Here is a 23114-nt window from a genome sequence, read left to right as displayed (position 1 = left end):
ACATAATTAATAATCACAGAATTATAGGACTGGAAGGGACCTTGAGAGGTCATCTAGTCCAATCCCCTGCACTCATGTCAGGACTAAGTATTATCAAGACCATTCCTGACAGGTAGTTGTCTAACCTACTCTTAAAAATCTCCAATGATGGAGATTCCACAACCTCCTTAGGTAATTTATTCCAGTGCTTAACCACCCTGACATTAGGAAATTTTTCCAATGTCCAACTGAAACATCCCTTGCGGCAATTTAAGCCCATTGCTTCTTGTCCCATCCTCAGAGGTTAAGAACAACAATTCATCTCCCTCCTCCTTGTAACAACCTTTTATGTACTTGAAAACTGCTATCATGTCCTCTCTTAGCCTTCTCTTTTCCAGACTAAACAAACCCGATTTTTTCTAATCTTCCCTTGTAGGTCATGTTTTGTGGACCTCTAATAATTTTTGTTGCTCTTCTCTGGACTTTCTCCAATTTGTCCACATCTTCCATGAAATGTGGAGCCCAGACCTGGACACAAAACTCCAGAAAAGGCTTAATCAGCACGGAGTAGAGCAGAAGAATTACTTCTCGTGTCTTGCTTACAATACTCCTGTTAATACATCCCAGAATGATGTTTGCTTTTTTTGCAACAGTGCTACACTGTTGACTCATATTTAGCTTGTGGTCCATTATGACCCCCAGATCCCTTTCCGCAGTACTCCTTCCTAGGCAGTCATTTCCCATGTTATATGTGTGCAACTAGTTGTTCCTTCCTAAATGGAGTACTTTGCATTTGTCCTTATTGAATTTCATCCTATTTACTTCAGACCATTTCTCCAGTTTGTCCAGATCATTTTGAATTTTAATCCTATCCTCCAAAGCATTTGCAACCCCTCCCAGCTTGGTATCATCTGCAGACTTTTTAAGTGTACTCTCTATACCATTATCTAAATCATTGATGAAGATATTGAACAGAACCAGACCCAGAACTGATCCCTGCAGGACCCCGCTCATTATGCATAACATAATAAGCAGCTGGAGGTAAACCCCGAAACCTCTATATTTGAACTGTTGTGCAATTTGAGACTCTGAAATTAATGCAACCACATGACAAGAAAAATATTGGATTTGGCTCAATTTGCTGTCACATTACAAAGATCAATGTATTTACATACATTAGCCAATGTTAAAGGAAACCAAAGGTCCAAAAAGGCCCAGAAGACTGGTACAACACATGTACAGTAGAACCTCAGAGTTATGAGCTGACAAGTCAACCACACACCTCATTTGGTACACAATCAGGCAGCAGTAGAGACCAAAAAAGGCAACAGTACAGTACTGTGTTAAATGTAAACTACTAAAAAAATAAAGGGAAAGCAGCATTTTTCTTCTCCATAGTAAAGTTTAAAAGCTGTAATAAGTCAATGTTTAGTTGCAAACTTTCGAAAGAACCACTATAACGTTTTGTTCAGAGCTATGAACATTTCAGAGTTACGGACAACCTTACATTTTTAATATTGTTTGGTGTATTAGTTTTACTAAAGGCTTTGGGGATAGCATATGGTGGGTGGTAGCCCACAATTCTGCCAAATGACACATGGAAAAGAAAAAAGAGTGAGTTGGATTTTAATTTGTGCCATACTCTCAGGATGGTCTCAAAGGTATACCCAGCTCCTACATCTACAGATCTGTCTTTTAAGCACATTTGCCCAATCCATTGAACCAAACAGTGTCAGGCTGGCAATAGATGCATTTCTCTTTTATCATACAACAATTTGAGGATGTTCTTTAATAATTTGTATGTTGAACATCATGGCAAGAAAACTAGTTGTACTCCCCTATAGGAGGCCAGATTCACATTTCCGATGTCTATGTATCTCCAATAAACCCATCCACCACAGTATCGATGCACCAGCAAAATTATGTAGAGCAGTATATAGTCTAGAGGACTTTGCTTTCCACCATCCCTTGTGCACATGGAGTTTGCTTTTGACTAGAAATAGCAGGAATAATCACATAAATGTGGCTCGGACACACTTCTATTTTAGGAACTTTTTTTTAAAATTCTTACATTTTATTCTGAACATGCTAAGGATTTGGAGTCATCCTGATTTCTGGTGAAAGGGGATTCCACAAGTTGGATTTGCCACCAATAAAACCTTACCCATCATCATTGAGAGCTTCAGACTGGGCTTTGCTTATGTCAGAGTTCCTGATGTGGTAGATTGTGGAGAAGAGTCAGGGCCCAGCCATTGGAGGACTTTGTAGACCTTAAAGCTTATCTGGAATTGGACTAGATGACAACATAGCTTGCAAAGCTGTGATGTGCTCCTGTAGGTATGTATTACACAGCAGGTGATCCAGTTTGTGTTCAGCCAGCTAAAATTTCCTAGTGTCCCCTTCTTTGACTCCCAGGAATAGATGCTGGAACTCTCAAAATCCTATACTGCACATTCTTGCTCAAGTTTCTAGTGCAATTAAAAAAAATGCCATTTAGTGGTTAGCCTAGCATCTGATTCTGAAAAGTGAAGGGAATTTAGAATTTATTACAAACTACGGTTACCCTATCATACATGATTTTTGGTTAACAAAAAAAAGTTTTTGAAGCTGAAAACTTGGATGTTTTGAAAATTAAGTGTTGGAGTTTCTCAGCAAGTGTGATAAAGGCTTTACGGTATGATAACATATGTTCAACTTTTTGCCTCTTTCAGACTGTAGTGTTTTCTCTGCTAAGAATATCGTGCAACAGGTACATCATGCTACTTGCTGAATCTTTATCTTCCATACACGTTAATGCAGAAGAACCCATGCTGCACCAAACTATAGTATATACCCTGGCTTTAGAGTGTACTTACAAGTATATGTCAAACTAGATTGCTTTGCTTCAATAACACACTATGCTAAAATATTTCCACTGAGAACTGCACAAGAATTTTGCACTCAAGAAACTCTGGCTGAGCTCAAAAGAACTACAGGAATATTTAAATAAAAAGCTCCTTGAAAGCTGGTAAGTGGAAAAGCCCTGCCAGTATTGGCATCTAGCATGTAAATGATAGATTTAGCAGTCATACATTTTAAAATTTGATTTTTTTAAAAATGTGGTAAAAAGGAGGTTTTAAGGTTAACATTTACAAGTGGGTCTCAAGATAAATTCTGTGCTGATAAATTCAGGGTTTTCCTATCATAATCCCTATATATGTGAGTTGAACATCTAATCTATATATGATCCACAGATAAGCATACACCAGCTTGATTTTAAACATGCACTTACGTTTATTATATTTTGCTGCTTCACTCTCTTAAAATGGTGGCGTTAGGAAAAGCTGCTTTGGCAGGCAATTGCAAAGATTCCTGCAGAGAGGAAGTGAAAAGACTGGGCATACAAACAAGGGCTGCTGCCATGTTCAAAGCACAGGGGATAGTTCATAGAGCAAAATGTAGTCCTAAGTAAATGGGTTTCAGGCAATTTCAGTGTTAAGATAACATCATTAAGAGTAGAACAGATTGTGCTCAAACCCTGCTGTTTATAATTAACACATTGCTTCCAAATACTCCAGGGTCCCCGGTAAACAGTCCTCTGCTCAGATCCACCCAGACCAATCAGAATATTTTCATCTGATTGCATGCTGGGCCAGCACCTGTTTGGACAAATCCAGGAGAGCCAAAATGCTCCTCTCCCTGGCCAGCTAAGTAGATAGAGGAACACAGCTTGCTTTAGTCATTGTCACGGTGTCCATATGGCTGGGAGGCTTGTTTTCACAAGAAATCATACAAGTACTTTATTATGTCGAAGTTCACGGTCCTGTAAACAAAAACATACAGTATTTTAGAACAATAAACCCTCGAGTGCTCAGACTGTAATCTGTTTGGTGACAATGCACACAAGACACTCTTTGCAACAGATAGCAACCAATTCCTCAGAGATAAATAAAATAAGACACTGAATTACAGAATTTAAATTGTATAAAGACATCATTATTTATAGTATTAGTCTTTTGATTGTTTAAACTTTAGAGGAATTTAATACATCAATAAAGGAATCCCTTACCAAGGATTTAAAGATTGAAAGAAAGACTCTTTAGGCTGTAAAAACAAACTTAGATCTAAGTTGACAGCAATTTATTTCTTTAGCCTGGTAAACACGATACACTAGTTGGAGATGCAGAGCAGCAATCTTTTAAGCTATTAAACATTTTGTTCCTCTTCCAAACCACCTGTTTTAGCATTATGTACTGCATAACTCCTTCATCTGTACTCATTTGCAGTCTGCATTCTTTCAGTCTTGACACTAGTTGACCCATGTTCATAGCTAAATTTGAAAAATCCAAGAATGCTACTCAATAGGATAGAAGATTTTAATGTATACTTTTGTACTTTGATGGCGGGGAGAATAAAATAGCAGTGGAGTAAAACATGTAATTAATTGTTTTCTCCAAACTCATTCTGCTGTACAATCTAACATTCAGGTTTTTGGGGTTACTATTTGAATAAATGACCAAAATTACTGGATATAATGACAAGTATAAAATTAAAAAAGTATTCAGTGCTGCAAAAATAGCTGATCACAATGCAAAGTAAAGATTAACTAATTGGATGTCTTATTTGTCAGGCCACTCATTTTATATTCTTGGCTCACACATCACTTTGCAATCTACATTTTAAAAAAGTTTCTACAAAGTATTGTATTGGGCACAGAAAATCAAGAAATTCCTGAGATATATAATATGTTTTCTGAAGTCTACTTATTAAAACCATTATAAAGCTAAATGAAGTGAACTGTGGCAATATTATATTCTGTAATGTCAGAGAGAGGTACAAGTAAGTACCTTACTTATAAGGCTTTCTAAAGTAACACTCACTCATTCTGACAAACGTTAACCTTACCAGCTACTAAATGAAAAACTATTGTAATCATCATGTCATCATGATTAGTACCAGTAGTGACCGTATGACAAGAACTGCCACATTCAACACACACAAAAGCTTCCTCCTGCAGTTGCAAAGGAAGACCTGAATTAACCTACTTCTTAAATTTGGAGGTATCTGAACAATAGTTTAAAACTTCTAATGACATATGTGCCCCTTGCCTTCAAACTACAACAACCGAAAAAATGTAATAGCACAAGGCAAACAAAGGAGTTTGTCTGCAGAAGGTACGAAGACCTGCTGAAATATTTTAGAACTACGTGATAAATGGATCTCTGTGGCAGAGAAGAAAATGACTGCACACAAGTAGCATTGACCATGTAGGAATTCTACAGGGAGGAGAAATGTGATTATGTGCCTCTCCACAAAGGTAACTTTGCAAACTTTAATTTTTGTTTCAAAAACAAAGGGAAATTACTTTGATTTTTCCTTGTAGAAGTCCAAAGATAAAAACCGAAGGGCTTGAATGACAGAGAGAAGGTATTACTCTCTATCCTTTCAATACATCAGGCTTACATTAGGAAATATGCTGGGTAATGGAGATGAGAAACCAGATGACTCTCACAACTGGGACTTTTATTTACTAGCAATTTGTTTTAGCACTATCATATCAAGGCACAAGAAATCAGTAGCTTGCTTGGAGGCCGAGGTGGTGAATAAGCTCCTTTTCTTCTGCTGCTGATAGGATGACTTTTCCCACAAGAGGGAGAAGCAAGCAGCCGGAGTAGAAACTAAAGGCAGGTGCACCCTTGCACGGTAGCACGATCTGCTGCAGTTTGCAAATGAATCTTACTAGATCACAGAGATAAGTTTCACCCTGCAGCTGGCACCATGGAGTATAGGCGGAAAAATCTCTTACGTGTAGGATTACAGCACCAACCAATTTTTTTTGTAACTACAGCCTGTCATTCTTAGAAAAACATGACAGACAGAGGGATGGAAAGGGGATAGAAATAATGGAAATGAGATAAAGAAACAGAGAAGGAAAGGGAATGAGAAAGATGTCAGAAGACATAATAGAGATTTTCAGATTCCAAGGCCAGAAGGGACCATTGTGATCATCTAAAACTTCATCAAAAATAATTCCTAGAGCATATCATGAAGAAAAACATTCAATCCTGTTTTAAAAATTTTCTGTGATGGAGATTCCGCCACGACTCTTGGTAAATTGTTTCAGTAGTTAATTACTCTCACTGTTAAAAATGTACACCTTATTTCCAGTCTGAATTTGTTTAGCTTCAACTTCCAGCCTTTGGAATATGTTATATCTCACTGCTAGATTGAAGAGCCCATTATTAAATATTTGTTCCACATGTAGATACCTATAGACTATATTCAAGTTACCCCTTAACATTCTCTTTTGGTAAGCTAACTAGACTGAACTCCTTTAGTCTATCACTATGTTTTCTAATCCTTTAATAATTCTCATGGCTCTTTTTTGAACCCTCTCCAATTTATCAACATCTTTCTTGTACTGTGGGCACCAGAACTGGACACAGTATTCCAGCAGCGGTCACACCAGTGCCAAATATGGAAATAAAATAACTTCTCCACTCCTACTTGAGATTCCTCTGTTTATGGACCCAAAGATCACATTAGTCCTTTTGGCCCCAGTGTTACGCTGAGAGCTCATGTTCAGCTGATTATCCAACCCCTCCTCCCCCAATCTCTTTCAGAGTCACTGCTTCCCAGGATAGAGCCTGCTATCCTGTAAGTATGGCCTACATACTTTGTTCCTAGATGTATATACTTAGCCATATTAAAATGCACATTGTTTGCTTGTGAGTAGCTTACCAAGTGATTCAGATCACCTGAATTGTGAACTGTACTCTTCATTATTTACCACTCCCCCATTTTTTGTCATCTGCAAGCTATCATTCATGATTTTACATTTTCTTCCAGGTCATTAATAAAAATGTTAAATAGCATAGGGCCAAGAACCAGTCCCTGAAGGGCCCCACCAGACATACACCTCCAGTCAACGATGATTCCCTGTTTACAATTACATTTTCAGACCTATCAATTACTATCTAGGTATGGCCCCATCACTGTAGTATCTCAACAGGTCCAACTAACTGGAAACAACCATAATCTCTCCCCTTCACAAAAATGGCTTGAATAGTGTTGTGTATGCAGGTCCTACTGAGAGACAGCTGAGCTAACAAGTTATATTTTGCATTGAGTTCTGAAAGTGGTGAAGACTAACAACTGCTCTCTTGCAGGAGTGAGTTCCACAGTGTAGGTTCTGCTTCCGTGCTCTGAGCCTCCCTATGCTCCTGGGCAGTGTCCTAGTTCCAATGGAACATAGGTTTGGTGGAAGGTCACATTGCAAAGGGAGAGCTAATCTCTCAAGTGGCCTGGTTCTATTCAATGGAGCACTTTGAATATCAGGACAGAGTCCTTGAACTGGATTCTATTCATTTCAGATCCAGTACAAGCAGCAGAGCACCAGGGTGGTTTTGTTCACAGCAAACTGTGTTGCAGATGAGCTGCTGTATTTCTTTTCTTTTTTAAACCAGTGGAAGTTTTTTCCAGACATCATTCACGTGACTTAATTCCTGGGCACAGTGAGTTACAATAAAGCCTGGAGGACAGGATTGTGTGGCTCACACTCTGGCCAGGCCCTGAATCAGATAGGATTAGGCCATGTTGCATATGGAACTGGGTGTTTTTTGCTGACAAGACTATTTGGACATCCAATAACATGGAGAAGTCCAAATGAACCCAAGGCTATGAGTCAAAATCTAAACGTAGGTTCCCTCAACCGTTGGATGTGTTAGAGGTGGACAGATCTTTGAAGTGCTTCCTTTCCTCCTGCCAGCATCCCATATCTTGCCTGGGTTCAGCTTTGGCTAGCTGCTCCTCATCCATGAGCTGATTCTGTATTTGATTAGACACAGAGAAAAGGTGGAGGATAGGGGTATTTATATTTGATGCAAAGGAGACGTAGGGATGATTGTTGTCTAAGTACTGCACACACTTCTTCCTGGGCTGTTTCACCAACTCTAACTGCTTTGTATAGCTAGTGACTAGTATGGGGAGAGCTTGAGCCTTGTCAGAGACCACAGGTAAATGAGGGCTCCAGAGGAACAGATTTTTTTTTTTCTGGTTTGATTTAGCTTATATAAATTGGAGATCACACAAGAGAGAATATATAAGAATTCTCATAATCTATGCTGGTTTTTATATATTGTTGGCAACAAATTTTGTGTTAAGTGCTAAGTATTAGCTAGGGTTGAGCTACCATTGTGATGCTGAATCCCATATTCTTCATAAAATATTCTCATAATATGAATATGGTATAACTAAGATATATTTTATGCAAGATGGGTCATGTGAGGTATCACTGGAAAGGTTATGATTTGCTGAATGTTGTTATCCACACATGTGCCAGTCCTGTATCTGAAGTTAGGAATATTGACTATGTAACAATTACAACTGTGTGTGTACTTGGGGAACGCCCACCAGACAGTAGGGAATGAGCCTGGATGGGCCATTAGGAAAGACAATGAGTCTTTGAAAATGCTGATCTCCCATCTTCCTGAAGTTCCTTCCTGTGACATTACAAATAAATCTTGTCTCAGGGTTGCTTTGACCATGCAAGGTCATGTGATCATGTCACCTGGTACAGGACACCATCTTGAGCTGGCAGTTTTCCACCAAAGGGTGTGGGGGTCAAACAGGGAAACAAAAGGTTCCCACCACACGTAAATCCTATTTAAGGCTCGGGAATGAATTAATCAGAGCTCTTCTCTACTGCCTCCCTGCCTAAGAAGGAAGACTACTGAAAACACCTGAAGAAACAAAAGAACAAAGCTGGGGAAAGGCAAGGAGACAGGGGTAGCCTGTGAAGAGAAGTAACTGGAACCCTGAGCTGCAGAAACTCTGCAACCTGCCTAAAACAACATTTAAGTGAGAAATTACTATTTGTAACCTGTTTCTTTAGTGTATTAAGCTTAGTTTGTGTGTTTTATTTTATTTGCTGAGGAACCTGCTTTGTTCTGTTTGCTATCCCTTATAATCACTTAAAATTTACCTTTTGTAGTTAATAAACTTGTTTTTTTGTTTATTTCAAAACCCAGTTTGTGCAATTCATAACCTGGGGTGGGAGGGGTGGGAAGAGCGGTGCATATCTTCCTCCACATTGAGGGAGGGGGAATTTTTATGAGCTTACACTGTATAGAGATCTACACAGCGCAAGACAATATAATTTTGGGTTTACATTCCAGAGGGTGTGTGAACAAGAGTGCTGGGCATCCCCTAGCTGAGTCCTCCCACAGAGAGCTGATTGCAGACACCGTGAGATTCTACATCTGGGGGTGTCCCTGCCTGTGTGTGTGTGTTGGAAAGGGGCTTGAGAGTCTGTCACAGTAGCACAGTGTAAGGCAAACCCAGGCTGATAGGACAGGTGGGCTCAGTGGGATCCCAGCACATCCAATGGCACCCCAAAGGGGGGAGGGTCCAACCATCAGAACCATAATGTGCTTTTTGACAATGTAGTGGATCACCATTTTAGAGCAATATTTTCATGGAAAAAGCACTGATCTGTATTAGGGACATAGAATACATTACAGTATTCACAACTGGGGTTCTGACTTAAGTCTGATAACATAAAACCAACTTAAAACTGAATGAGCTAAACTTATCCCTCTGTAATTCCACTAGCAATTAATACAATGCAGTTTCTAACCTGAAAGCTGGTATTTTGTTGAGGCTAGAATGCTCTTTGAAGCTAAAACCCAAGCAACAGGAAAAGAACTGGACATCTATGAAGCCAAAAGTTTGGTGGCTTGCCCAAGAATTTTTTTTTTTTTTTAATTTAAGTGATCAATATAACCTGATTATCTAGCACAGACGCTCCCCGGGTTACGCAAGACCCGACTTACACAAATTCGCACTTATGGAAAAAGTTCCATAAGCCAAAAATAGGATTTTCGAGTTGCGGAAATATTTGTATAACGTACAGGTATACGTTTCCGACTTACGCAAATTCGAGTTACGCAAGGCTTTCCGGAATGGAACGATTGCGTAAGTCAGGGGGCGTCTGTATATTATCATTGTGGATTTTTGTTTCATTTTTTTCTTTGTATAATCTTTTTCTTTGATTTCTTAACTCCCCATAAGACTTGTACTTTGTTGTATTCTGAATTTGATATAAGGTCTATATTTGCATAGCTTTTTCTTTTGATGATCAATCATCTTGTGCTTCTGATTTGCTTGTTACAGTGAGTTCTTTTCCCACTGCAAAAACATAAGAGAAAAAACCCAAAATGTATTTTAAGAACAATCCAAGGATATCTGCATTTAATAAGTAAGTCTTGATTTCAGAAAGATGCTATTTGGACACAATTACCAGGTTAATTAGAATTTGTAACCAGAAATCTGTTAACAGATTGGTATTGAAAGTCTTTGGTGTTTTATTTTTCATTAGTTTTGAAACTAATAATTATAAAGTAAATTAAAAAGATAATATTCCAGTATTCTTATTAGATATTGTGCAAATTTCTGCTCTATTATTTTTCTACACAAGTCCAAGTCAATATTTAAAGATTCTCTTATGTTGCAAACTGAAACTCCTATAATTCACAGGATACCTCCTCAGAATCCTTATCTGTTTTTAAGGTAATTTTGAAAAATGCTGGTAACTAAGCCCAGAAGGCTACAAACATCAAAAGGTCAGAGTAACTTGGCAAAGACAGCTCACTGGAAATTTCATAAGACCTCCCCATGTTGCAGGAGCAAAAAACTAGAGCTACAGACTTTGAGCCACATCTGTCAAGCAAAAGCTTTCTGTCCCAACTGAAAGCAAGTACCTTGTAAGTAAAAACAAAAGCCTCCAAAATAAAACAACACAATATAAGGAATATTTTTAAAGAAATTCAAACCACTTCAATAAGGCTGATTTCCTTTATTGTATTTTGAACTAGCATAACACGTTGTAATGACTCAATGGATAGAAATGGCAGAATTATTTGATAGGAACATATTGACCACGTTTTGAAAATGATATGCAGCAAAATATGAAAAAATTCTGTTCAATCAAGATGAGGAGATAACTTAAGGGAGGAAAATAAAGGGCTAATAGAAGAGCTCCTTTCCCCATGTTTCAAATTCACAATCACCTTGGTATAGAGACAAACTTTTATGGTACTACACAAGCATGCTTTATAGAAATGAGTGAAGCAGTGCTGCTATGTTCTCATCATGCACCCTGTTTAAACCCTTTGGGGGAAACTAAAGCAGAAAACAGCAGACTGATTCTGGACAATCCAAATCCCGGCAACAGCAATGCAGGAGTGGTTCTTGTTGATTCTTTTCTCTCCATTCTTCAACTCAGTACTGAGGGGCTGTCAGCTGCAAAGCATTCAGCAATAGAGAATCTCATGGTCTGTCACAGGGTGCTTCTTAGTTGTCTCTTAGAAAAGCATGCAGATTCCTTCCTTGCCAGGCGGCTGACAGCGAGAGGCTATGACATTGTTAGCTACAATCTTCATGGAAAATGTGGCAGAGACATTTATGTGAAGTCTGATACTTATGTGGAGGCCCTACCAACTACTTTGCTGCACTGTGATATTGTAAGAGTTAGTCAGTTTGAAGTTGCGAATGTTTCTAAGCCTGCTGATGTAGCCTGAAACAACCCATCTTTACAAACACTTCAACATCCATCCATCTGTTGGAGCTTCAACAATCACCACACCTCCTGGGGCTATAAGAGAATCTGACAAGAATGGACTGGATCTCACAGACTGGGCTTCTATAAATGATCTATAGTTGTTGTATTACCTTACGCAGACAGCCACTTTTTCTCCCCATGATGGAAGCACTGCTGTTCTCCTGACCTCATCTGGGACATCTCAACAGGGGGCTGTGAAATTACACTCCATATTTTTCATAGAAATATGGTTATGATATGAATATGGTACAACTAAGTTATACTTTATGCAAGATGGCCCATGTGAGGTATCATTTGAAAGGTCATGATTTACTGAATGTGTTTATCCAATTTGTATGCATGTATCATTTTTGTATCTGAAGCTGGGAATATTGACCACGTCTCTGTATTTCAAATGTGCTGTGTTGGATGAGGCCAAACAATGTTAGTGGCTTACTGAAGAAATGCACACAAGCATAAAGATTACCCCAGGAACTGTGTGCAATAGAAAGCTCTCAGAGATAGCACTACACAATGGGAACAGTTTGATCCGGGTCAGATAGCACTACACAATGGGAATTGTTTGACCCAGATCACAGCAAAAAAGCTTTCCAGCAAGTGGGGGGAAGATATAAAAGAGGGACACTGACAACAGGAGAGGATCTCACTCTCCCTACAACACACCTGAAATCACCTGAGGAACAAAGACTGAACTGTGGGAAGTGATGGTCCCAGGCTGGAAGGATTTTTAGCCTGTGTAAGAAAACCTGGAAAAGCCACGGCAACTTGGGCCTTAAGAATCTGCCAGCCTGTTTATCACTCAGGGTGAGAATCTGCTAATTTGTATCCTACCTATCTAGGTGTGTTAAGCTCAGTTTGTGTGTTTTGTTTCATTTGCTTAGTAATCTGCTTTGTTCTGTTTGCTATTCCTTGAACCACTTAAAATCTAAAAAAGCAATTAAAAGCAATTAATTCAGCAAAGAATCATGCCCATAGTAGAACAGGATCTGAGTGATGAACAGGGCAAGGTTCCAGACCTAGTTCTTGATCTTACCACCTGAAAAGAAAATGGTTTCCAACAGAAGGAAAAAAGACAGAGCTGTGTTTCTTGACTACTGTCTGGCACATTGGCCTGTTGATCATGTTGTCAAAGATGTCACCCCGATGGGTGTTATAGCCACAGAAATGATCTTTTGAAACAGACAATTTCAGGTGATGCTAGGAAATAAACTGAGCACACAGAGGATCCAGAAGAACAGATTCCCTCAGGGATCTGTTTTTGCCCTACCTTTTTCAATATATTTACAGAAAGATCTGCCTCCAACAATCTCCAAGCCATTTAAGGATGTGGATGACATCTGCCTAGCTTCAAGAGACAGGGACTTCAAAAAGACTAAGGACAATCTGAACCAAAATATGGAAGCTATCAGTGGCTACTTCAATAATTGGTGTCTTAAACACAGTGTGTCAAAGACAGCGTCCTCATGTTTTCACCTCAGAGGATTCAATATCTTGAATGGAGAATGATTAGCACATGACCCAAAGCCAATATATCTAGGTGTAAGAGAAGGTTACTCACCTTGTGCAGTAACTGAGGTTCTTTGAGATGTGTTCCTCTGTGAGTGCTCCATTTTAGGTGATTGTGCACCCTGTGCCTCTAGTCAGAGAATTTCAACAGCAGTACCCAACTAGGCCACACATTCGCTCTCCCCATCTCACACCTGTGATGGTAGTTGATTAGCACTGTGCGGCCTCCCCACCTCTCAGTTCCTTCTCTACTGCAGAGTATTGATGAGAACTCTGAAGTGGAGGTGAGGAGGGAGGGTAGTGGAGCACTCACACGGACACACATCTCGAAGAACCTTAGTTACTGCACAAGGTGAGTAACTCTCTCTTCTTCAAGTGATGTCCCTGTGGGTGCTCCACTTTAGGTGACTGTGCCCCTTGGTGGGAGGAGGGATTCAGAGTTGGTTATGAATAGACAAGAGGACAATGTGTCCCAGCCATGTGTCAGAAGCTTAGGCCTCATCAATGACGTAGTGTTGTATGAATGTGGGAGGTGATGTCCAACTAGATGTTTTGCAAATGTTGATAATAGTCATGTTGTTCAGGAAGGCAACCAGTGTGGCTACAGATCTCGTGAAGTGTGTTCTAACCCATGGGGGGAGGGGTTGTAGGTCATGTTGTCAGTAACAGAGGTAGATGCAATCTGAAATTCATCTGGAAAGTCTCTGCTTAGCAATGGGTTGCCTTTGGAACGTTCCGTGGTGGAGAGGAACAATTTAGGAGTTTTCCTGAACAACTTCGTCTGTTCAAGATAAAAGGCTAGCATTGTTCTGATGTCCAGGGTGTGGAAAATTGCCTCTTGTCTATCCTTGTGAGGTTTAGGGAAGAACGTGGGAAGATGACTAGGTTGATGAATGTGGAAGGAAGAAGAAACTTCAAGCAAAACTTTAGGGTGAGGTCTGAGAGTGACCTGCCATAAGAGCCCCTATTTCTCCCACATGTCTAGCGGACATGATGGCAGCTAGGAAGGCTACTTTCATGGAAAGATGTAGAAGAGAACATATGGCCAAAAGTTCGAATGGGGCAGTTGTGAGAGATCGAAGCAACGAGGTCAGGTCCCACAGGGACATTGGGGGCTCTGGGTTCTGGGTAGAGGCTGCACACTCCCTGGAGGAATCTTGGTAATTGGGTGAGCAAATTGGGTTATCATAAGAGGTGGTTCTAGAGCAATGCTGTTGCCCCGTTCATTAACTCCATTGACTACCGATGAATTTGGCTGAGGGTGTGTGAATAGGAATTCCATCCCTTTTGAAGGGACATAATATTTTTTGTCCTCCCTCTTACATGTGGGTGGGATGGTAGCGGGTGAAAGATGATTGTGGCAGGTTCCATGAATGCTGTGTTAATCAGGAGGGCAATCTTGGAGGAGGCGGACGTGTGGAGTATGTCCAAGAGCTCGTGATGTGACTTAGAGATCTCCTCTAGGGGTATCTGGGATGTGTCTGCTATTCTTTTGAAGAGTTCTTGGAAATTTCTGAAATCATCTCCAGCAGTAGGCAGAGGGGGCACAATAGTTTCGTCTGGCGAGAATGAAGTGGTGGTAGCAGGAGCTGCCTCCTGATCTAAGACTACTTCTATCTCCTCAAAGGTCTGTTCGGGAGGAGTATCTGTTGGCACTGTGAGTTTTGGTGAAGAGTGCCTATGTACCTTCGTGGTGCCACTCAGGTTTGGGGCAATACTGTCTATAAGCTGCCTGCGGGTCCCAGAATGCCCACTGACGTGGGAAGGGCATAGGCTTAGGCCCCGACAGGTGACCATACCATCCCTGAAAATCAGGCTGCGACACATGTTTAGGGTGCTCCTGATGTGCAGACCAAACACTGCCTTGTATAGGTGAAGAGTGTTGGGAGGAGAAAGCCTCCCCTTCCTCATCCCCCTCACTACAGAAAGGAGGGGCAGATCTAGTTGGTGGCATGAGTGGCCGTGAAAGTACCAAAGCACTATCAGTACCGAGGAGAGGTGATTCTGGTACTGGGGCAATCGTCAAGTCCTTTGGTGCAAGAAACTGTTGAGGTTGCAGTACTGATGAAGGTATCTGTGTGGAAGGCGGTATGGAGAATTGTGGTGGTACTGGGAGACAACGAGGTACCAATGGGAACGGAGCCGGTGTAGACCATGCAGAGGATGGCGTGGTAATCTGTGGTGCAGTATCTATGCTGTGCATCATAGAGCCAAGAGGTGACGTTGTCTGTAGCATGCAGAGTCGCTCGGTACCGAGCGCTTTGTCCGTGCTATTGTGCTGAAGTGGAGGGGGCAGTCTTCTCTGCCCTCTTAGAGCCTGCCTGCTTAGGGTCTGTGGCTTTGACAGAAGCGCCGGGAACGGCGGTCCCTGCTGACTCAGAGGTACTAAGCTGCGGCGTGGTCAGTACCGATGTAGTGGATAGAGTCAGGGAACGCTTCCTCTGACACAATCTTGGTAGGGGGAGTGTTAGCTCTCCTCTGTCCCCGTCGTTTAGGAGACAGGTTCCTTCCTTGCAGGGTAGAGGAGAGGGAACCGCATGCGGTGATAGGGCAACAGGAGAAGTTTGAGATTCCAAGCGGGAAGCAGGTACTTCTCCGTCAGGATAAATTTTGGTTTAAGGTCCCTCACTTCCCTTGTCTGGGCCTTAAGACTGTGGCACTGTGTGCACTTTTGGGGTACATGAGTTTCCCCCAGGCACCGGACACATTGCAAGCGTCCGTTGGAGATTGGAATTGCCTCGTGACAGGAGAGGCAGCATTTAAAGCCAGGAGACCCTGGCATTCTGAGGAAAAAATGTCCCTTAAGGGGGTGAAATGGAAGATTTTTTTTTTTATGCGGAGAAAAGTAGTAAAGGGGTCTTAATCAAAAAACCTAATTACACTATACTAATTGACTAATCTAACTAAACTAATTCTGAGGTAAAGTGAGTGAAAGCACTGCCAGAGCTCCGACTAGGGACCAAGGGCAACTGAGAAGGAACTGAGAAGGGTGGTTGCCTGACACTGCTAATCAACTGCCGCCACAGGCGAGAGCCGGAGAGAGCGCATGTGCAGCCTGGCCAGATACTGCTGTCAAAGTTCTCTGACTAGAGGCTCAGAGCGCACAATCACCTGAAGTGGAGCTCCCACAGGGTCATCACTCAAAGAAGAACTCAAGGTTGTACACTTAAGTACCTAAAAGGACACTTCACCAAGGTAGTTCAGGAGATTAAGAACTGAAATGGCCTTCTAAATAAGCTAGTAGGCTCAACTGGGGGAGTTAAAGTGCAAACACTCTGCTACTCAGTTGGAGAACAACAACAGGAACAATAAGACCAAAAAACACCAAGTGGTTACCAGTCCTTTTTAATATCCCACCTCCTAACATCAGGTGTTGTATTGCAGCAAAAATACAGGAGATGCCACAACTACCACTTTTTAAAAGATACATGAGAGGTGCATTGCCGCCGACTCATCAGCACATGACCAATGTGGAGTATGTTAGCGACCATCTCTACAGCGGATGCTGTCACATTATGGTGAGCGGAATGGGAATGAGCTGCTCTCTGTCAGAGACTCCATCACCACTCAGCATGATGAGAGACAGTGTGGCACCTCAATGCCAGGCAATCTCTTGTAGAAATTCAACCATTTCAGATGTGGAGTGGTGAGATGTGTGTGAAATGACCACACCTGGTGACTCAGGAACAGCCCTCTGTATTGCTGCGGTGCAGTTGAGGATGCTGCACACCTACCAAAGGCTGCTCATCTTGTGCTGGTCCCTGATGCTACTGAATGGCTAAAATGTGTGTTATGTCTACTTAAACTCTTTGATATTGTTGACTCATACATCCGTTTTATCTCCCTACTTTATATTTTGAATCTTTTCCCATTTTTATTAAGCTACTGGTACTTGTGCATTTGCTAATAACAGTGGAAATTAGTAAAAACACAACAGAAAATCCCAAACCTGTCAATACACTGAATGGTGTATGGAGAGTTACGATAACACCAAGACCAAGGATATGAATTTTGAGCCACCTCCCTATGCAATAAAAATTTGGTAGAGGGTCTTAACTCTTTATTTTCATTGTTGCAGAGACCACAACTATCAAAACATGGATGCAAAGAAAAGAGGAAGGATGGCCTTGAGGTGAAAGAACTAGACTGGGATTCAGGAGATCTGGGTTCATGTCTCAGTTCTGCTACTGACTTTTTAATGTGATCTCGGGCAAGTCATAGTCTCTCTGGGCCTTGATTCCACAGAATAATATTTTCCCTTTTTTTGTCTTGCCAATTTAAATAAACTCTTTCAAGCAGGAACTCTCTCATTATGTATCTGTATAAAGCATAGCACAATGAAGGCCTAACTTTGGATGTTGTCTCTATCTACTACTGGAATACAAACAAACAATCTATTCAATCCTCTACTGTGCACTGCAGGAAGCCAGTATAAATGGTTAAACAAATAATTGGTTTTGAAACCTAAACCTTTTATACAGGTCAGTGCATGGAACATTAAATGCAATTTAACAATCTTACCTTGCAATAGCCCTGATGAAGTCTAGAGAGACTGTACATTTGTACTTTGGTCCATCAAGCTTGTCATCATGGCCAACCAAGGTCAAAAGCTGGAGTGTCACAAGAGAGGTGATCTAGAAACAAGAGACATCACTGAAACATTACTCACTTTTGCAAACAGGAATAACAATGACCAAATTTTCATTTGTCACCAACATAACTTTTGCAAGGCCACCAAACGTCCCATATTTCATAAGGAAGTTCTACATTTGGCAATACTGTCCCACTGTTCTGAAACCAGCTGATCCAGAAGGGTGTAAATTCACATGACCAGTTCTGCAGCAGGAGCAGCCTTATTCATAGGTTGAAACCTAGGGCACTTCATATCAGAAGTTACCCTGAAATTCTTCTTAAATACCTCTACAGTTCCGTTATCTCCCTGCATTGGCACTTTTTAAGTCTTGACAGCCACCTGAGACATACATCAAGTTCACGTCCCTCACATGTGGAGACCACCTTTTCGAATCGTCATACTCAGAGTTTTATACCCCAGAGCCCATTGTGCCAGATTAGACCACATTTGAAAAACTCATTGAATCACCCTACCCTGCCATGAGAAAGAAGCCCCAAGGTTGGAAGGCAGGATGAAGGGTCCTAAAGATCATGTGCTAAGCCAAAAACCCATCCCTTGGGGAGTGGACCAGGAAGGAAAGAGAGAGGTATGTATGTGTGTGTGCACACATGTATAGACACTCGCACACACACACTACCTTGAGAGATCAACCAATGTGTACAGATAGACATTTCTCTCTCTTTTCCTTCTTCCAAAAGATGATCTCTTAGCAGAGTTAGATATGTATGTATCAATACATACATATATATACACACACATGCACACTCAATGCCATTAAAGTCTTGATAGTTTCCACACTGTAGTATTAAGGGTATACACCATATTAAACACAGGGAATACACTTTGCTACTTACTTTAAATGGTGCCCAAGCACACACTAAAAATAAAAGAAAGGAATGAGTATGGAGACCCTAGAAAAAGTGTGAATGGTGAGAAACAAACGAGAGAGAGAGAGAGAAAGAAAATGACAGAAAGGCGGAAGTACAAATGTAGAGATATAGGAAAAGAGTGAAGCTGGGAGATACAGAAATAGAAGGGAAAAAGACACAAGAAATACAATATGAAAATACATTTAGTTTAATAGAACTCCTGAAGGCTAATCTGTGTTAAGTGTGTCCCTCAAGGGTGATTTTTATTATTATTATTATCATCATCAGCTGTAGTAATAAATATTTATACTGTATTATACCAGCACCCAAAGACTGCAGTCAGGATTTAGGTCCAGTTGTGCTGGGCACTGTACAGATACAGAAAAGAGACAATCCATACCATAAAGGGTTTATAGGCTAAAGCCAAACTGTTATTTACAGGGTTTATTTTTAAATTGTCCACATTGGTGGCTATTTTCTCCTTCTGACTCCAAGGTTGAGGGTGGGATGCTAAAAAGTTCTTTGCCAAAGGCATCTCTGAACTTGGTGTGGTGTGCAGGTGAGTTCACTAATCAGTGACCCACTAGCTCTGCTTGCCACTGCAGAGCAAGCTGGGTACTAGTCATAAGAGGAAAGCTTTTTGCTCAGAGCACAACGGACTTTGTAGCAACTAGCCACCAGGACTCTGCTGGGGGAAAAGGAAGAAATGAAGGCCCCATTAACCCAACTCCATCATCTGGAATGACAAGAGGATGACAGACAAAGACAAAACTATGCCACCATCTTTAGCCCGCACACCATTACTGGCTGCTCAAGCTTTGTCTTTGTCTGGCTCCTTACTGTCACAGTTACTCCTGGGGGAATTCTGTGCCAAAATATTAAAAATTCTGCATATTTTGTCAAAATAACACAACATAATCACTCCAGTTTCATTATGTTGGTAATTTATTTCAAAATAGCTGTCAACAAGTGTGTCAACAATACAGACAACAGCAAAAAAGATTCCCCCAGGAGTAGAGAGTTAAAAAAATCCCTAACAAACCAGTTCCAGTTGGGGAGTGCTGGAGTGGGCTGTCTGGGGCCCCCAGAGCCCAGATACCCGCACTTCCATCCCCCTCATCCCAGCTGCAGGGCACCCTCTGGCCCAGACACCCAGACCCCTTTTCCCCCAGAGCCAAGCCATGGGGCACCCCCTGGCCCAAACATCAGTCTCCCCCTCCCATACACCAGCCCTCCTCCCCAGAGCCCAGCCGTGAGGCAGCCACCAGCCCTCCTCTCCCCACAGAGCCCAGCCGTGAGGCAGACAAAGGTTGAAGGGAAAGGAGGACATTGGTGAAGATACATACATTAAGAGTATAGCAGTAGGAATATATTACTGACCACCTGACCAGGATGGTGATGATGACTGAAATGCTTCAGGGAGATTAGAGAGGCTACAAAAACAGAAAACCCAATAATAATGGGGGCTTTCAGCTATCCCCATATGTCACCTCAGGAAGATGTCAAGCTGTCTGGAGGGGCTCAAGAGCATGAGTACCAACTTCAAGGCAGACCATTAAGAAACAGGGCACAAACCCCTTACTGATTGTGAGTTCTATACTTAAATTTCACCAACCAAATAACAAGTGTAAACTCCTCAGGCACTATAACAGCCTGACGACGGAGTCACAGACAGTCCCCTGGGTAACCCAGTCTATCTTGCCACCTACACATGCTTGCCTCTGTAACAGATGGTCCCTTACACCAGATACTCTCAACAATGTTTAGATTACTTCCAATCCCAAAGGACCTGTCACTTACCACAGGTCAATTGCACTTTAGATTTTACACCGAAGACAATGCTTGTAGCCAATCCTATAATATACTAACTAAAGATTTATTTACCAAGGAAAAGGTTATTTACAAGGTTAAAGCAGGTAAACATACATACATAAATGAGTTACACTCTTAGGTTCCAAAAGGAGATAGAAACTTCTGTAATATGCAAGCTCTATATGTCCTTTAGAGCTAACCTAGGCTAAGCAGCTGGGGATCCCATCCTTATGCTTAGAAAACTTGCCCTTCCAAAAGTCCAAGCAAAACAGAGATACAGTTTCTTCTCGTCAGGATTTTTATCTTCCCTCCAGGGTTTAAGCGATGGGATGAGTTCACCCGCATATCTCCTCTTCTTGGAGGGGAGTGCAGTGGAAGACAATTAATAAAAGTCTTTGTTCTTTGATGTTTCACAATGTCTCATTTCGTTTCAATGGGCCTTCTTGGTGGGCAGGACCTAACACCCTCTGTAGGAAGCCAGCATTTTACAATAATTAATGCTCCTTTCCTGCTTGATGACTTACACAATCACAGAGGATTACAATGCAAACACTTAATATCACTTTAAAATATGAGGTGCAGATGTTATAAGTGAGATTAATATATGCAGTAGGGCTGTGAAACGATTACAAAAATTAATCATGATTAATTGAAGTTTTAATCAAATCATTAAATAATAGGTACTATTTATTTAAATATTTGTGGATGTTTTCTACATTTTCAAATATATTGATTTCAATTACAACACAGAGTAAAAAGTGTACAGTGCTCACTTTATATTATTATGGATTACAAATACATGCACTGTAAAAAAAACAAAATAAGTATTTTTCAAGTCACCTCATAAGTACTGTAGTGCAATCTCTTTATCATGAAAGTGCAACTTACAAATCTAGAATTTTTTTTATATATAACTGCACTCAAAAATAAACCAATGTAAAACTTGAGAGCCTACAAGTCCACTCAGTCTTAACTTCTTGTTCAGCCAATCATTAAGACAAACAAGTTTGTTTACATTTATGGGAGATAATGCTGCCTGCTTATTATTTACAATGTCACCTGAAAGTGAGAACAGGCATTCCCATGGCACTGTTGTAGCTGGCGTTGCAAGGTATTTACATGCCAGATATGCTAAACATTTGAATGCCCCTTCATGCTTCAACCACAATTTCAAAGAACATGCTTCCATGCTGATGCTGGGTTCTGCTCGATAACGATCCAAAGCAGTGTGGACTGACGCACATTCATTTTCATCATGTAAGTCAGATGCCACCAACAGAAGGTTGATTTTCTTTTTTGGTGGTGCGTTTTGTAGTTTCTGCACCAGAGTGATGCTCTTTTAAGACTTCTGTCTGCATGTTCAACACCTCAACCCTCTCAGATTTTGGAAGGCACTTCAGATTCTTAAACCTTGGGTCGAGTGCTGTAGCTATCTTTGGAAATCTCACATTGGTATCTTCTCTGTGTGTTTTGTCAAATCTGCAGGGAAAGTGTTCTTAAATCAAACAACATGTGCTGGGTCGTCATCCGAGACTGCCATAACATGAAATATATGGCAGGATGAGAGTAAAACCACAGAGAAGGAGACATACAATTCTCTCCAAAGAAGTTCAGTCACAAATTTAAGTAATGCATTAATTTTTTAACAAGCGTCAGCAACGTGGAAGCATGTCCTCTGGAATGGTGGCCTAAGCGTGAAGGGGCATACAAATGTTTAGCACATCTGGCATGTAAATACCTTGCAACACTGGCTACAAAAGTGCCATGCCAATGCTGTTCTCACTTTCAGGTGACACTGTAAATAAGAAGCGGGCAGCATTAACTCCCATAAATGTAAACAAACTTGTTTGTCTTAGTGATTGGCTGAACAAGAAGTTAGACTGAATGGACTTGTAGGCTCCAAAGTTTTACATTGTTTTGTTTTTGAGTACAGTTATGTAATAAAAAAAATCTACATTTGTAAGTTGAACTCTCACAATAAAGAGATTTCACTACAGTACTTGTATGAGGTGAACTGAAAAATACTTATTTTGTTTTATTTTACAGTGCAAATATTTGTAATATAAAAACAGAGTGAACACTGTACACTTTATATTCTGTGTAGTAACTGAAATCAATATATTTGAAAATGTAGAAAAACATCCAAAATATTCATAATAATTTTCAATTAGTATTCTCTTATTGTTTAATAGCAATTTTTTTTAATCTAGTTAATTTGTTTTGAGTTAATCACTTGAGTTAACTACGATTGACAGCCCTAATATGCAGCATCCTACAAGCATTTCATAAAGTATAAACACATACTTATAAACTTAGCATCTATTTTAACAATACTAACACACAGGTGAGCCAGACTGGTTTCCAGCTATGTATTGGGTAGTGTTCTGTTGAGACCTAGGGGCCTTGGCATGAGGTGGCACCTGGTCTGCCAGGCGTCACAGAAGGGATGAAGAGAGAAAATTTCTGGACACCATTAATGACTGCTCCTTGGAGCACTAGTCCTGGAACCTAGAAGGGGAGAGGCAATTCTTTATTTAGTCCTAAGTGCAGCACAGGATCTGGTCCAAGAGGTGAATATAACTGAACTGCTCAGCAATAGTGACCATAGTGTAATTAAATTTAATAGCTTTGTAGGGAGAAACGTACCAAAGAGACCCACCACAGCAACATTTAACTTCAAAAACGAGAATTTTTTTTAAACACAGAAGCTAGTTAA

The 23114-nt window shown here is 40.7% G+C and overlaps 1 protein-coding gene across 5 annotated transcripts in view; it reads right to left on the bottom strand.

Moving 5' to 3' along the window:
- Positions 1-3228: 3228 nt before the first annotated feature.
- Positions 3229-23114, bottom strand: part of ORC5 (origin recognition complex subunit 5) — a 121227-nt gene continuing 101341 nt past the window's right edge. For 4 of the 5 annotated variants that reach the window (XM_084649628.1, XM_084649629.1, XM_084649630.1 and 1 more), the window contains 2 exons: positions 17606-17718; positions 3229-3781 (listed from right to left, as the gene is read on the bottom strand). In XM_084649628.1, the coding sequence (XP_084505754.1) occupies positions 3736-3781; positions 17606-17718 (159 nt within the window). In that variant the 3' untranslated portion in view covers positions 3229-3735. Of the gene's footprint in view, positions 3782-17605; positions 17719-23114 lie in introns of those variants that run through there. The other variant, XR_014714288.1, reaches the window with a different exon arrangement.

This window comes from Lepidochelys olivacea, assembly GCF_965140295.1.
Source record: "Lepidochelys olivacea isolate rLepOli2 genome assembly, chromosome: 1".
Classification (NCBI taxonomy): Eukaryota; Metazoa; Chordata; order Testudines; family Cheloniidae; genus Lepidochelys; species Lepidochelys olivacea.
Note: the sequence above shows the minus strand (reverse complement) of the source record. Positions and strands in the feature narration are given on the sequence as shown.